Source organism: Muscardinus avellanarius, assembly GCF_963383645.1.
Source record: "Muscardinus avellanarius genome assembly, chromosome: 9".
NCBI lineage: Eukaryota > Metazoa > Chordata > Mammalia > Rodentia > Gliridae > Muscardinus > Muscardinus avellanarius.
In genome coordinates, this window is record NC_137795.1 from 329,567 (window position 1) to 346,998 (window position 17,432).

At 39.3% G+C, this 17,432-nt stretch overlaps 1 protein-coding gene across 1 annotated transcript in view; it reads left to right on the forward strand.

Annotated features, from left to right (window-relative positions):
• The window catches only part of MATCAP2 (microtubule associated tyrosine carboxypeptidase 2), a gene marked incomplete at its 3' end in the record, with an annotated part of 33,789 nt that extends 20,586 nt beyond the window's left edge, over positions 1-13,203 (forward strand). Inside the window, exons 4-6 of the mRNA XM_080700925.1 lie at positions 372-677; positions 6,855-6,952; positions 13,042-13,203. Coding sequence (XP_080557051.1) covers positions 372-677; positions 6,855-6,952; positions 13,042-13,203 — 566 coding nt within the window. The remainder of the gene's footprint in view (positions 1-371; positions 678-6,854; positions 6,953-13,041) is intronic.
• Positions 13,204-17,432: the final 4,229 nt, after the last annotated feature.

A 17,432-nucleotide genomic window follows, 5' to 3' on the forward strand; every position in this document is an offset into this window, starting at 1 on the left:
TAAAAAGAGAAAAGATTTTGGTTCACAGTTTTGGCGGTTTTAGTCCAAAATCAGTTTTGAAACTGTGGTGAGGCAGCATGTTATGGCAGGAGTGTGGCTAAGAAAACTGATCAACTCATGGCCAGGAAGCCAAAGAGGAAGAGGAAGATGATCATTGTCCCCTCAGAGGGGGCGCCCCCTAAAGGCGCCTCACCAGGCCTTATCCCTTACTAATCCCCACTACCTCCCAGTAGCACCAAGCTGAGGACCAAGCCTTTAACACGGGCCTTTGGGGACATTCTAGCTCCAAAGTACAGCATTTTTCTTCAGGGAAGAATTTTTTAAAAATGGAATTTGAAAATTATTCATGTTCCTTTTTTTTTTTTCCATAGGCACGCATTATTTTCGAGGTATTAACAACCTGCAACAGCCATGGAACAGTTGGACTGGCCGTAAAAAACACGAGCTGAAGCCAAACAATCCTACAGAGGAAGGACTGGCGAGTATTCACAGCGTACTTTTCAGAAAAGACCCCTTCTTATGGAGGGCTGCCCTCCTCTATTATACTGTTTATCAAGCCAGCCACATGTCTTTTAGTGAACTCTTCAAAGATATTGGCAGGTTTGTCAAGGACCCCAATACAAGATGGGATTATTGTGTACGAGCCAAGAGAGGATGGACTGATACTTCCCAACCAGGTGGGTATCCCATGACTGTAGGATATATGTATAATTATTGTTTGTATATAATTACTATACAACCCTAATCCCTGAGTCTGAAAATTAACTTGCATTTGAAAAACTAGGCCTTTGCTACTTGAGGTCATTGCTAGTTTCCTCAGGCTATACTTTTGTAGCATAGCTCATTTTAAAAATGTTCAGACTAACAGAATATGGAAACAATAGTAGAATGAACACCCATATGCCCTTCCTCTAGATTCACCAATTGTTAACTTTCTGCCATTTTTACTTTCTCTCTTTTTAAAAATAGCTTTATTGCTGGGCACTGTGGTGCATGCTTACTTGGGAGGCTGAGTTGGATGGATGGAAAATTCAAAACCAGCCTAGGCAACTCAGTGAGACCCTGTCTAAAAACAGAAAGGACTGTGACTGTATCTCAGTGCTAGAACACTTACTTAGCAGCAAGGTCCTGGGTTTGATCCCCAACACTGCAAAAAAATAAAAAAAACAAACAGACAGCCTGCTAAAGGACTGTGATGCAGAATTTGAGCATCAGCAATTCTTGAGTGAATTTCTCTCTTTTTTCTGTTTCTCTTTGTCTCTGTCTCTGACTGTCAGTCTGTCTCTCTTTTTCTCCCCCTCCCACTTCACCCTTTGCTAGGCATTGAACCATGGGCTTTCTACCTCACAGCCTGTTTTATTTTGAAACAGGGTCTCATTGAGTTGCTGAGGGCCTTGCTAAGTTCCTGAGGCTGGCTTCGAACCTGTAATCCTCCTGTCCCAACTACTGGGGTGACAGGCATGTATTACCATTCTTGGCTAACATTTTTTTCATCCATTCATCTGTTGATAGACACCTAGACTAGTACCATAACTTGGCTTTTCTGAATTGCACTGCTATAAACAATGGTGTGCATGTATCACCATAGTGTGTTGACTTTAATTCTTTTGGGTAAATGCCAAGGGGTGGTATAGCTGATTTCTGTAGCAGTTGTACTAATTTACAATCTCACCAACAATGCATATGTGTTCCTCTTTCTCCACATCCTCACCAGCATCCACCCTTCCTTCCTTTCTTCATTCTTTCCTTTCCTTTTTTCCTTTTTTTTTTTTTTTTTTTTTTTTGGTACTGCGGACTGAAGCCAGGGCATTGTGTTTGAAAGGCAAGTATTTTTACCACTGAGCTATATCCCAGATACCTAACTGGAGTGAAATTGTAGTTTTGATTTTCCTTTCCCGATGGCTAAATATGTTAAGCATTTTTCATATAATTGTTGGTCATTTGTAGTCTTCTTTTGAGAAGTCTCTCTTCAGTTCATTTGCTCCTTTAATTATTGGGTTCTTGGTTTCTGCAATTTTTTCTGGTGATAAGTTTTTTGAGCTCTATATATTCTGAAGGTTAATTCTCTGTTGGAAGAGTCCTTGACAAGGATTTTTCTCCCGTTCTGTATGCTCTCTCTTCACATGTTTGTTTTCACAGCTATTCAAAAGCTTTTAAAATATGATGCCATCTTATTTATTAATTCTTGGTATTATTTCCTGAGTTTTAGGAATCCTATTGAAGAAATTATTTCCTGTACTTATATGTTGGAGTGTTGGCCCTACATTTTCTTCTAGCAGTTTATAGTATGGTCCAATTCCTAGGTCTATGATCCATTTTGAGTTGACTTTTGTATAGAGTAAGAGATAAGAATATAGCTTCATTCTCCTATATATGAATATCCAGTTTTCCCAGCACCCATTGTTTAAAAGGCTGTCTTTTCTCCAATGTGTGTTTTTTGAAGCTTTTGTCATAGATCAGATGACTGTATCTGTGAGTTTGTCTCTGTCTCTTCTATTCTACTTAATTGATCTATGTGTCTTTTTATGTCACCACAATGAAGGTTTTATTACTATATCTCTGTAGTATAATTTAAAATTGGATATTGTAATGCCTTTGTCATTGTTCCTTTTGCTTATAATTGCTTTGGATATTCTGAGTCTTTTATTCTTTGAGTTTTGGGACTGTTTTTTCTAATTCTGTGAGGAATGTCATTGGTATTTTGATAGGGATTGCATTGACTCTTTAGATTACTTTTGGTAATATGGTTGTTTTAACAGTATGTATTTTCCCTCTTCATGGTCATAGGGGGTTGTCTTTCCAATCTTCTAGTGTCTTTTCCATTTCTTTCATTAGTATTCTATAATTTTCATTGATGAGTTTTTTTTCTACCCTCTTGGTTAAATTTATTCCTAGAGCTTTATGTCTTTTAGAGGCTATTATGAATGGAATTGTCTTTTTGATTTCTTTTTCAGAGAATTCATTATTGGTGTATAGAAAAAGCTATTTATGCCGGGCATGGTGGTGCACGCATGTAATCTCAGTACTTGGGAGGCTGAGACAGAAGACTGCAGGTTTGCGGCCAGCCTCAGCTACTTAGTGAGGCCCTCCACAACTTACTGAGACCCTGTTTCAAAATAAAGAATAAAAAATAGGGCATTTCTAGATGCTGAGCTATTTTGTGCTGAAGATAAAGATGCCACGTGGTAAAGCCGAAGCCATATTCACAGGGTCCCTCCAGCCAGTCGGGCCCTGCAGATGAGAGCTGCACCTGGGCCAGCACCAGCAGCTCAACCACCAGCCGCAGCCCCATCGTCTGCAGTGGGCTTGGTCGCGGCTGATGAAAAATTAATTGACAATGAAAGTGTCATATGTAAAACCATAAATGAAGCCTCTCAGTATTAATAGCTTCATTTCTTCAATGGAGGAGGGCATTCTAACTATAAAAGTTCATGGGGTTGACAGAATTTGGGGCTGGGCAAATGTTTGCATGACATTAAATCAGCTGCTGCGATATCCTTTGTGAGTTCACTAGAATAAAGCAGTTTTCTTCCAAAATATAAAAAAGAATAGAAAATAGGGCTGAGGTAGCTCAGAGGTAGAATGCCCCTGGGTTCAATCTTTGGTACTACACACACCAAAAAAAGCTGTTAATTTTTTAAGCCGCACACTGTAGCCCACAACAACAACAACAACTCCTCCTCCTCCTCCTCCTCCTCCTCCTCCTCTTCTTCTTCTTCTTCTTCTTTCTCTCTCTGTCTCTGTCTCTGTCTCTGTCTCTCTGTCTCTGTCTCGGTACTGGGGATTGAACTCAGAGGCATTCTACCTCTGAGCTGTACTCCCAGCCCTGTTTTTTATTTTTCATTTTGAAACAGAGTCTCACTAAGTTGCTGAGGCTAACTTCAAACCTGCCATCCTCCTGTCTCAGCCTTCCAAGTAATCACATTAGAGGAGTGTGCCACCACACCCAGCTACCATTACAATTTCAGGGCTAGTCTTAGCAACTTAGCAAGACTCTGTTTCAAAGGGAAGAAATTAAAAAGGCCCAGAAGTATAGATTCCCGGTACCAAGAAGAAAAGAAAAGCTGTTGACTTTTGTATGTGGCGTCGTGTCTTGATTCCCCTGATTTGTTCATTTGCTCTAGTGGTCTGCTGGTGGAGCTTTTTGGATCTTCAGAATATAGGATCAGATCATTTGCAGACAGTGGTATTTTCACTTCTTCCTTTCCTGCTTGGATTCCTTTCAGTTAGTCTCTGTAGATCGGCCATTTAAGACGCATCATTGGAATGGAGTCATGGACTGTGTGATTCTGTGCAGCAGACTTTTCAGTTAGCATGATGTTTTCATGACTCACCCATGATGCAGCATATAAAAGCATTTCAGTCATTTTAATTTCTCAGTTAGTATTCTATTATATATCACATTTTACATATCCTTTTGCCAGTTTATGGACATTTTCCTGTTTTCAGTTTTTTTCTCTTATGAATAATGCTGCCATGAATATTTCTGTACAAGTTTATGTGTTAGATATATTTTTATTCTCTTAGATATATACCTGGGAGTGGAACTGTTGAGTAATATGTTAAACTCTATGTTTAACCTTTTGAAGGACTGCCAGAGTGTTTTCTCTAGTGACTTCACCGCTATACAGTCCCACCAGTGTACCCTTCTTTCTCTACATCCTTGCCCACACTGGCTGTTGTAACGCCCTGGTGGGTATGAAGAGGTGTCCCATTATAGTTTCCATTTGCATTTACCTGATGACTAATGACGTTAAGCATCTTTTCATCTGCTTCTTGGTCATTTGTGTTTCTTCTTTAGAAAAGTATTCTTTAGAGAAGTATTTGCATTGATCTTTTGCCAATTAGCATATATATGTAAACATAAATATATATAGTATCTTATAAGGTGTATTATTTACAAATATTTTCTTCCATTTTGTGGGTATATTTTCATTTTATTGATGGTGTGCTCTGACTTTTTAAAAGTAAGTTTTAAACTTGACATTTCATTCTTAACTTTTACATCTCCTAAAATATATATTTTTTACAATTACCATACTTAAGGAAGTTAATAATTCAGCAATATCAATGAATACACGCACCATATTTAAATCTCCCAATTCTTCCAAAAATGTCCTTTACAGCACCTTCCCTCCAAAGCTAAGGATTCAGCCCAGGGGTATTCTACCTCCAACCTACACCCCTAGTGTACTGGGGATGGAAGCCAGGGGCATTTAACCTCCGAGCTATGCCTGCAGCCCTATTCTTTTATTCTTTATTTTGAGCAGGGTCTTACTGAGTTGCTGAGGCTGTCTGTGAACCAAGATCCTCCTATTTTAGCCTTCCAAATGCTGGGATTACAAGTGTGCACCACCATACCCAGCTTCCTAGCGCTTTTTATTTTTTTCTGAAACATGGTCTCATTACATTGCTAATGGTCTCACTAAGTTTCTGAGACTGGCCTCAAACCTGCGATCCTCTTGTCTCAACCTCCTAGGTACTGGGATTACGGGTACGTGCCCCTGAGCCAGGCTATTATGAACATTTTCTAACTGTGGTTCTTCTATTCTTCTATGTTCTAGGTTCCCTATTGTATTATAAATCCAACTCCAACATCATGCCCATGAATATTTCAATGTATATCTTCAGCTGATTAGGACAATATTTTTCATAATATTCATGATTTTAGCTTGCCTTACAAAATTAACAATAAATCTTTAACATATGACTGTATATGGCAGAATTGTCTTCTATTTATTAAATATGGGACAAACATTTTCAAAGACTTACATAAGTTGTGTTAGGATGAGAAAAGGTTTTCTTTGTGAGTAGCACATCTACTTCTATCTAGGTACAGCTGTCATGAGCTGTTCCTGCTTTTCATGTTTTTATCATCCATTTTTCTTTTCATGGTACTGAGGGCTGAACCTAGAGCCTCATGTGTGTTCACAATCCCTCTACCTCTAGTCACATTTCAGCCCTCTTTATTGTGGGACAGGGTCTCCCTTAAGTTGTTGAGGCTGGAGTCAATCTTGATCCTCCTGCCTCAGATTATTCCTATTTCTATATATTTTTAAAAAAATCAAGTTCTAATTCTTGTTTTCATGGGGAGGAATAGTACTAAAATCACCTCTAATGTTTTTAAAACCATAGTCTTTTCTTTTATGGCAGCACGGCTATTATTATTTCACAGAACAAGAATAAAAGCAAGAACAGCAAAGCAAAGCAAAAAACAGGACTTTTAAAAATCCTATGTCTCCCCACTGTTCCTATTAAGATACAATTGTTCTAAAACTATCCTACACCCCTCTCTACCTATTATTGGGAATTATGGTATGACTGATTGGCAGGGATAAGATAATCATTTATAAGAGTCATCTATTTTAAGCTACAAGTCTTTCTTTATAATTAGGGGAAATGTTAATTAGAGAGAAGGGATCTGGGGAGAGGGAATTTTTAGAGGAGACTACCAATAACTATATTGTTCTGGTACTTTCCAGGACCTCACATTTTATGTTGTGAAGATAATTAAATAAAAATAAATATTAACAAATTAAAATTTCATTTTTGCAGTGCTAAGAATGTGCATGCCAGTCAAACACTCTACCACTGAGCTCGACCCCCAGCCCCAAACTAGATTTTTTTTAATGTGGATCATATTGAAGATGGCATACATTCAGACTGTGCTCAGTGCCCTCTCCCACTCCCCAGATCCCCTCCCCCTTCCCAACAATGAGTGTCCATACTTTTACATGTATTCTTATGATTTTTTAAATCCAGGACTATACAGGACTATAAAGATAATGGGTTAGTGTCAACTTCTTAGTAAGTTTTTGAACATCAGAAAGTAAATGTTATTCTGGTTCCTGTAGGCTGTTTCAGTAAAGACCAGGTATACTTGGATGGGATCCTTCAAATCCTCCGCTACAGAGATACCATAGACTTTCATCTACTGACCGCCCTGGGGAAGGTGAGTAAAGCCAGTGGCAGGATCTGCAAACATACCAGGTCACCAGTTCTAGTCCAGTTTTAATGAGACTTATGATCCAACTGTTTTGGCTTTACTGTTGGAATAAGTTTCCTTCATATGATAACAGAAGGGAGAAATGTGGAATTGCATTGCAAAATTTTCTTCTGGTCAATAAGGGGTAAAGAAGGGAATAGAGGGAGCCAGGTGTGGTGGCGCACACATGTAATTCCAGTACATGGGAGACAGACAGGAGTATTGCAGGTTCCAGGATGGCCTCAGCAATTTAGAGAGACTTTTGGCAAACTAGTGAGATCCTCTTTGAAAAACAAAGGTAACTTTTAAAAAAGGACTGGGGGTATAGCTCAGACGTAGAATGTCCCTGGGTTCAATCCCTAGTACCATAAAAAAAATAGAAAATTGGGGAATATGGATAGTTTTACTTTTATTTTTGTATCTATCTTTTTCTAAAAGGACCTTTCTCTTTTTCTTTTTTTCTTTTCTTTTCTTTTTTTTTTTTTTTAGGTATATGGGATTGAACCCAGGGGCATTTCTACCTCTGAGCTACACCCCAGCCCTATTTTAGCTTTTATTTTGAAACAGGGTCTCACTAAGTTGAAGAGGGGCTTACTACGTAGTTGAGGCTGGCCAGGAGCCTGAGATCTCCTGTTTCAGCCTCTCAAGTACTGGGATTTTAAGCGTGTGCCACCACACCTGGCTACAAATTTTTAAAACATATTTTCAAGCTGAGGTTGGTTGAATCTGTGGATTTGGAACCCACTGGGTATTCAGTAAGCCATGTGGCAAACAGATGAACTGACATTCCAGGCTTTGTCGTTTCATTTCTAGCTCACAGTAACAGTAGGCTCAGTATAGTCTTAAGGGCCCTAGTATCTTCAACATGGTAAGCGGGCTTTGGCTTCTACTTAAAGCCACCAGCTGCACTGGCTCCTAACAAGAGGGTCAGCCTGTCCTTTTAAGTTTTAAGGCCCAAACTTGACTTCTCTCTAGGTATGAAAATCCAACATGGGATCTGATACCTAGTGTGGTGATATTGCCCAGGTGAGACCCATCCTATCCCCTCTTCTACTTTAGGCTGTTTACCTTATGGGCACTAATGACCAGGGATAGCCCTGCCCTCTCGCCTCCTGCTCCTACCTAGCCCCCAAGGTTCTGGTTCCATCTTTTTCTCTGTTTACAAACTACTTCTGAACAGTTTTATTTTTAATTGGTGCATAGTGAAGTTCAGGGTGACAAATATATATGTGTACCCAACATGTATATATGTATGTTTCTCTCTGGTTCTCACCACACTCCTCCCTCCCCATAGTTTTTATACGGATACACATGACTTCATGGATATGAACAAAGGATTATTTGAATAGTTTCCATTATCAAATCTCCTCTTTTTCTTCTCTACCTCACAGACAATAATTGTGGGTGGAGATGTGGGGAAATACAAACCCTTATACACTGTTGGTGGGATTGTAAATTAGTACAGCTATTATCAATATGAAGGTTCCTTAAAAGACTGAGAGTAGAGCTAATACCCCTTTTGGAGATCTTCCCAAAGGAATTGAAATGAGATTACTATAGGAGACATGCATTTCCATATTTATAGCAGTCCAATACATGATAACCAGGCTCTGGAGCCAGCCTAGGTATCCATCAACAGATGAATGGATATGAAATTATGGCATATACAAACAATGGGGTTCTACTTTGCTATAAAATAACACAGTCATGTTATTTGCAGGAAAATGGATGGAACGCAAGAATATTATGCTTAATGAAATTAGGCAGAAAGTGAAGGGCCGTATATTCACTCCCATGTGGAAGGTAATGAGAAACTGGGAGCCAAAAAGGGCCTCAGATAAATGAGGGGAGACGCTACTTGTATTGGTTATTGTCCAATGTTTCATTCTTAGGTTTCGGTCACTGCTGCTGCTACCAGCACCAAACATTGATCCTCCTCATCTCCCCGCTCTCCCCACGTGCCCCCTCAAGATACCCTAATGGAAGGGAGTCTAGGGTACAGCAGGTTGGGTTAACTGCTTCCCCCGTCCCGGGGAAGGTGTGGTCCTGCCCCTGGATGCTGCGGCAGAGTGAGGAGGGACATGTTGACCAGAAAGCGCCTTCTCTTCCTGTTCTGTCCAGGAGGGAAAAGCTATTATTTGCCTCCTCCTGGGGCTCCACCTCTGGACTCCTATTTGCAGTTACTTGAGCAAAATATATCCTTTTCTGGAAATAAAAAGCCCTATGTGTCATCTTGCAGTGTAAGGCTGTTTAGTCTGTGTGGAAACTGTTGTTTAGCACAGCCGCTTTCACCAGCCATCTCGCTAGCTCTTCTGCAGAACATGCTGCCTCATCGACATCAGCACTAGCTGCTTCCTTCTGGACCTCCAGTGCGCTTTCCATAACCTCAAGAACCGACCTCTGCCAGCTTCAAACTGTCCTTCCACAGCTCCCCCTCTTTCAGCCTTACAGACTGATGCGGGTTAAGGACTTGATCTGCGTTAAGCTTTGGCTTAGGGGGATGTTGTAGCTGGTTTGCTCTTCTACCAAAACCACTAAAACATTTTGCACATCAACAATTAGGCTTTTCTGCTTGCTCATCATTCATGTGTTCACTAGTATAGCACTTTTAATTTCCTTTAAAAATGTCCTGTGTGGGTGACTTCGTTCAAAGCACCCCCTCATGTACCCCCTCGGTAACATGAGGCTGTAACTGCTTTCTGTATTTCTTTTTAATAAGCTCCTTTAAATCTTCAAAAAAAATAATAAAAAACTTCCTTTGCATTCACAACTTGGCTTTTTTTTTTTGTGGTACAAGGGATGGAACCCAAGGGCATTACCTCTATTGGTTTCCAATAGAGCTACACCCCAGCCCTATTTTTTAGTCTTTTTATTTATCTTTTATTTTATTTTATTTTTTGGTGGTACTGGGGTTCCTGGAAACCCTTCTACCTCCGGGCTACACTCCCAGACCCATTTTTTTCTATATTTTTATTTGGAAACAGGGTCTCTTAAGCCAGCGCGGCTGACTTCAAACCTGCGCGATCCTCCTGTCTCTGCCTCCCAAGTGCGGGGATTACAAGCATGTGCCACCACGCCCGGCTACTTTTTATTTTTTTGAAACAGGGTCTCACTGAGTTGCAAAGGGCCTCACTAAGTAGCTGAGGCTGTCCCCGAACCACGATCCTCTGGTCTCCACCTCCCGAATGCTGGGATTACAAGCATGTGTCACCACGCCTGGCACAACTTGGCTATTTGGCACAAGAGATTAACTTTTGACCTGTCTTGGCTTTTTTTCCCTCCCTGGGGATTGAACCCAGGAGCGTTCTACCTCCAAGCTACACCCCTAATCCTATTTTATATTTTGAAACAGAGCCTCTCTAAGTTGCTGAGGCTGGCCTTGCACCTGCATCCTCCTTTCTCAGACTCTTACGCACTGGAATATGTGCACCACCACTCCACAACCAGCTGCATTTTTGTTTGTTTTGTTTTGTTTTGTTTTTATGCTGGGGATTGAATCTAGAGGCATTTTTCCTCCAAACTATACCCTCAACCCTCTGTTTCTTTTGTGTTGCCAAGTTGCTGAGGCTGGTCTTTCTTGGCTTTTAACGTGCCGTTTTCACTCTTCTCAGTCATTTCTGACTTTTGGTTTAAAGTAAGAGGCCTTCACTGAGCATGGTGGTGCACGCTTGTAATCCCCGCTCTTGGGAGGTGGAGACAGGAGGATCGCGCTGGTTTGGAGCCAGCCTCGCTGGCTTAAGAGACCCTGTTTCCAAATAAAAAATATTAAAAAATAGGTCTGGGAGTGTAGTCCAGAGGTAGAAGGGCTTCCAGGAACCCCAGTACCCCCCAAAAAAGTAAGAGGCCTTCAATTCTTTCTTTACTTGAACACCATCGTAGGGTTATTAACTGGCCTAATTTCAGTACTGTGTGTCTCAGGCTTGAGGAGAGGGAGAGAGATGGGGAGACTGGTGTGGTTGGTGAGCAGTCAGAACGTACACTTCCTAAGTTCACCACTGTGTGAGTACGTGGTGGCCACGACAGCAGTTATGACAGAAACATCAAAGATCACTGGTCACAGATGGAATAATAATCACCATCATCGTCATGAGAAATTACCAGAATGTAACAGAGGAACACAAATAAGCACATGTGGTTGGGAAAATGCCACCAACAGACTTGCTCAGTGCAAGGTGGCTACAAACGTTATTTGTAAAAAATGCAGTGATCTGTGATGTGCAATAAGATGAATTGCACCTGTGTATTTACTCCTTCTCTTCTGTCAAAAACCCAGAATGGCTTAAGATTTACAGACCCATACCAACAAGCCTATTTTCATTACACTTAGGATTGTAAATACCAAATTAGTCATTTTAATAATAAAAAAACTTTTTAAAGAAACTATAATTACAGTAGATACCTATGTTATCCAAGGTACCCATGTTTTGGAGCTTAAATATGAAAAGGTAATTTAGAGAACTTAAAAGTTTTACCATTAAATCTGACAAATACCTGTGAAAAGTTTGCTTTTTACATAGGAGAATGAAAGGTATGAATTTTTTTTTTGTAGTACTAGGGGTGGAACCCAGAGGCTTTCTATCTCTGGACTATACTCCCAGACCTATTTTATATTTTATTTGGATGCAGGGTCTCACTAAGTTGTTGAGAGCCTCAGTAAGTAGCTGAGGCTTCGAACCTGTGTGATCCTCCTATCTCAGCCTGCAAAGCACTGGGATTACAAGCATGTGCCACCACACCTGGCTCAGTATGAATTTTTTAACTTAGAAATTTTCAAAATAAGAGAATATAACCAAAATCATAAATCATTATGTTTAATAAATTAAATAGAATTTCAACATATGATAGTGCTAGTTCTTTTTTTTTTCATTTTTTACATTTTGGTAGTGCTGGGGATAGAACCCAAGGGCATTCTACTTCCAAGCTATATCCCAGTCCAATTTTTTTATTCTTTGTTTTTGAAACAGGGTCTCACTAAGTTGCGGGCCTCACTAAGTAGCTGAGGCTGGCTTCGAACCTGTGCGATCCTCCTGTCTCAGCCTCCCAAGTGCAGGGATTACAAGCATGCGCCACCACGCCCGGCTTTATTTAGATTTAATCAGTAGATTTGTTTGGGTTTAAAGTCTCTCTCCCAAAAATGAAAGTCTCTCTCACACACATATGAAGTTTAGTTGTCTCATTTTTTGACAAACTGATTCAGGTCTAAGATAGAATGTTAAGTTAAATACTGACTTTCAGTCCTCTTTTTTTTATGGTCCTGGGGATTGAACCCAGGGGCATTCAACCTCTGAGTATACTACCCCAGCCTTATTTTATTCTTTATTTTGAAATAGGGTCTCACTAGCTGAGGCTGGCCACGAACTTGTGATCCTCCTGTCTCAGCTTCCCAAGTATTGGGATTACAAGCACTTGGGTGCAGAAAAAAATGAGAGCTTTCTTTAGCGTTTTGGAATCAAACTTTTCCCAGCTTTGGAGAGCACATGCGAGTGGAGATCCGGCTTCCACTTAGGATTGCTGGGATCCCATCTGAGAGGGAAAGAGTGGGGTTTTAGTGGCCTGTCTGGGGAAGGTCACCCCCCTTCCCAGAGCTTCCTAATCTAAAACCAGTTACCCTAGCATTTAGGATATTGCTGGAATCCCATCTAAGACAGAGAGAGGTATTTCCTTTCTCTGTCCGGATGAGGTTCCTTTCATCCTCTAAAGCTAGTGGCCCAGCTGGGTGTGACCAGCTGGGATGGCATGGAGCAGTGAGAGTGGCCACAGTCCACCAGAAGGGCATTGCAGGCTTGAAGTTTAACCACCGTCCCTTCTGCCCTGCATCTGACCCTTCTCCTGCCCCTTCTTTTTCTCAATGCACAGCTATCAGTTCTTTTAATATGGTCATGCTATGAAGGGGCAGGCAAGTATTTTCTTACTTAATAAAGACCAGTAAACCACTGATTTTTGGTATCTTGCACCAATTGACATATGATCTGTGTATTTCCACTTAAAGCACAGGGAAGAAGTTCATCTTTGAAATGTAACTTGTAGTTACATTTGAAAATTATTCCTTTTTTCAGGTTTCTTATGAAGATGTGGATCGCTTAAAAGGATTGGCAGTTACTGAAAACATGAGGGTCCCGCACTTCCTACAGGACTACGGCCGGTATATGGAACACTTAGAGAAGATCATGGAAGTAAATGAGCTGACAGACAGGGAACTCAAAGACCTCATATACTAATTAGCATTCTTGCAAATGTAGCTCAGCTATACCTCCGTGTAGATTACTGACAGGTGCAGCTAGCACCAGCAGATTTATAAAAGAAGAATGACTGTTTACTTGAGTTTTCTAAAGAACGGTCTTCAGTATTCAGCTGAATTTTTAGGTTAAGTGCAAACTGTAAACTCTTTCCCTAAAATGTTTCTATAGACTGTAGAGGGAAGTACTCCCAGTTTCGTCTGAATCTCAGTTGAGTCCACTGAAAATACCGCTGCTGAGTGTTTGGGAAGACTCTGCTTTGAATCCAGCGCAAATCTTCGGCCTGAGCACCGAGGCCAGCTCCATCTGCAGACAGGCAAATTCCAAGCAGTGTCATGCACCCGCCAATGTTATATCGTTCTCACTTGAAAAATTAGTTTTGTGACACTCCAAAAAGCTAGCTATAGCTAATGGTTCTCATGTTTTTATGTTAAGTAACATTAAAGGGAGAGGGGAAGGCAGTTTGTAAGTTTCATTAAGTCCTTTATTTTATACCTTATTATTTCACCTTCTCCACAGGAACTAGAGAATTGAGCCTTTTTTTTCTTTGTGGTAAAGATTGGACCTGGGACCTTACGCCTGCTACGTATGCTCTGCCTCTGAGCAACATCCCCAGCACTCTGAGAATTGCCTCTTTCTGTCTACTTATGTTTTAATTAAACTCTTTTCATTTGGTGAAACATGCTATACCTCTTTAAATTTTTAATGCAGTCTTGAGTTTAAAGGTTGCCACAGCATTATTTTATGTAAATGATAAGTCTAAGTTCCAGAGAAGTTTATCTATACAAATCAAAATATCTGGATGGAGGGGAAGCTGCCCACCTCTTTTGGAAGATGTAATGAGGAAGGGATAAGTGTACTGATCTAGAACCTGCAACAGTCTGTGCTCTGTAAAGCGAAAGTTCTAGGCGTTCCCATTTGGCACATCAGCCTTTTGATATTGGCTTAGTGCATTTTATTAAAATCTTTGACTTTATCAGCCAATAATGGCACAGTTTGAATTTTAAAATGAGAGTTCTGCTTTGCTATATTTCTCTTGCTGTCGATTTATATGCCTAACTTTGATTGATCATTTTTGGTATATACTTGAATATACTATATATTGAATGATTCTTCATACAACTTATTTTGGCAACCAGAAAAAAACATTTCTGTAAGATTTCTACTGTGATTTCTACCCAAAACTATCTGAGAATTTGTCTTTACCTCAGTTCAGGCTAAACTATGGTGCTAACACTAGTAGAGATATACTGCAAAGCATGGCCCACATTCATGCTAGAAAATGATTTTAAGAAATCTTTTGCAGGCTAAGTTATGTGATTTTTATCTTTCACATATCGAGAAGTGCTTATCTCAAGAATGTTAAGCAAACAGGGTATTCTCTAGCTGGTGCCTGAGGTCCTTGCAAAGCATACATCTCCCTTTTGGCACAGAGGGCAGATCCTTTGGAGCGTTGAAGGCCCCGCCTCAGCCGTGCTGGCTGGCTGGCAGGTGTGCCCCACAACTGCTTACCAGGCTGGCAGCACAGTATGCCAGCTCTTACCAGGGACTGGAAATTTATTCTTGATACTTCAAGCTTGTATCTCCTTGTAGCATTCATGTACGTTGAGCTGTGTAATATTTTCTGCCTTATCTTAAAACTTTTTGAAGGTGATTATAAAAACAAGCATAGACAGAAATGGCAATATTCACGTCCTGTGATTTAAAACTAGATACCTGTAAGTGCAACATTTGCCGGCGTTAACATTGCTAATCTCACCTTATGGTTTAACCATAAACGAGCATCACAACAGCCTTAACTTCCTATTGGCAGGATAATCTGCAGTGGTTCTGGTCCCCGGATTTTAAAGTGGGATATTCTCTTTGTCTAATTTTGGAAAGGAGCTGCTTTCTTGCCTTATTGCTTTGGTATAAAGATGAAAACATGAATATTCTATAGACAAAAATGACCTTAAGTCACAGTAAGATGTAAGCAGTGAACCAAAAGTCGTTTCCAATTAGCAGAAATACTTAAAGAGCTTTAAGCTTTAAAAATTGAGATTGAAAATTAAATAAGTGCTTAATTCTAATTCCTGAAATAAAGGTAAAACAAAAGTTCTCATAAACAGAAAATAGCAATGATATTTAGTTGAAGAGCATATTAATCTTAATTATAATTGTCTGCCTTAGGCTATTGATGATTAGGATTGCATCACTTTTGTCCACTATAATTCCAACATATAGTTGGAAAAATACAAATTTTTTTTTTTTTTTTTTTTTTTAATTTTATTTTATTGGTGCACTGTATTCATACATCTTAGTGGGATACAAACTTTTGTAGACATACATGCACACATCGCCCAGTCAGCCCCCACCCGATCCCCACCCCATTCTCTCCCCATCCCTCCCTCCCATGCTTGGCTTAGTGGTTGACATCTAGTATTATAGCAATTTATCCAAAATTAAAAATCATAATCTCACATAACAGTTTCATTTGTCTGATACCAAGCTTTTGATGACTTAAAGATAACATTTCAATATTTCTTTTTGCTTTCTTTCTTACCAGAGAATATTTTTTTCTTTTTTTTAGGTGAAACTATCATATATTTATTTTTCAGAAAAAAATCTATCCTGATATGGAATATGGACTCTAGATACCCAAAACAATCTTGAAGCAAAAACAAAGCTAGAAGATGTATATTTTCTGATTTCAAACCATATAAAGCTACAATAATTGAAACAGTGTAGTACTGTTCTAAAGGCAGATATATAGACCATTGGAGTTAAATACAAGCCTAGAGCTAAATTCTTCCCTATATTGTCAAGTTATTTTTGACAAGGTTTCCAAGAAGATTTGGTGGTGGAAATAATAATCTTTTAACTAAATATTGTTGAAAAATAATAATTACATGGAAAAGAATAAAATTGGACCCTTACCTAATCCCACATACAAGTATTAACTCAAAATAGATAAAAGACCTAAATATAAATCTTAAGACTATAAACTTTTAGGAGAAAATCTGGGTCATAAAACCTCACAACATTGAAATTGGCAGTGATTTCTTGGATATGATTTCAATGGCACAGGCAACAGAAGAATATACAAACTCTCTAAAAAATAAAAGAAAATATTGTATATCCAAAGACAATGTAAACAGAGTTAAAAGTTACTAATAGAATTGGATAAAATATTTCCAAATGCTATATCTGAAGGTATATTAATATTCCAACTAGAAATCCTAAAAATTAACAACAATAAAGGCAAACAATACAATTTAGAGATAGGTAAAAGACTAACATAAATAATGAATCTCCACAGATAACCAATCTTAGTTGTCTGTTGGATGGAAACTCTTGTTTCTCTGGTTCTGGTGAGTGTTACCTATTTCTTCTTTGTAGTTAATCTCCTTGAGTATTTTCTCTAGCGCTGGTTTTGAAGACATAAATTCCTTCAGTTTCTGTTTGTCATGGAAGCTTCTTATTTCTCCATCTAATTTGATAGAAAGTTTTGCTGGATAGGAAATTTTTGGCTGGAAGTTGTTTTCTTTCAGAGTTTGGAATATGTTACTCCAAGCCCTTCTGGCTCTCATGACTTGGTTTGGGAAGTCTGGAGTGATTCTAATTGGTTTGCCTCTGAATGTCACTTGGCCCTTTGTTTTTGTTGCCTTTAAGATTCTCTGCTTGGCTTCCACATTGGTCATTTTGACAATTATGTGGCGTGGGGATCCTCTTCTCGGATCCTGTCTAAAGGGAGTTCTATAAGTTTCCTGGATCTGTGTATCAACCTCTTGCTCTATATTTGGAAAATTTTCTGCTATTACTTCCTTGAAGAGATTGTTGATCCCTTTGGTATCACTTTCTTTTCCCTCCTCTATTCCAATTATTCTTAGGTTAGCTCTCTTAAGATGGGCCCATATTTCTTCAATGTCAGATTCCTGCTGTTGGATATCTTTTTCTAGATTAGAAACTATGCATTCATTTTTGGAATGATCATCTTCTAAAAGTGAGATTCTGTTCTCCATGTGGTCTAATCGGTTGTTTGTGCTTTGAATTGAGGCCTTTACTTCATTAATTGCATCCTTTATCTCTTTTTGGCTCTCTCTGAGTTCTTTTCGAAGCACCTCTATTATTTCTACAGTTATTTTCCTGATTTGATCTTCTAGAAATCTCTGATTATCTGTTTTATCAGGTTCTGATGTTGTGGGGTTGTGCACATTCATTACTTCAGTGTT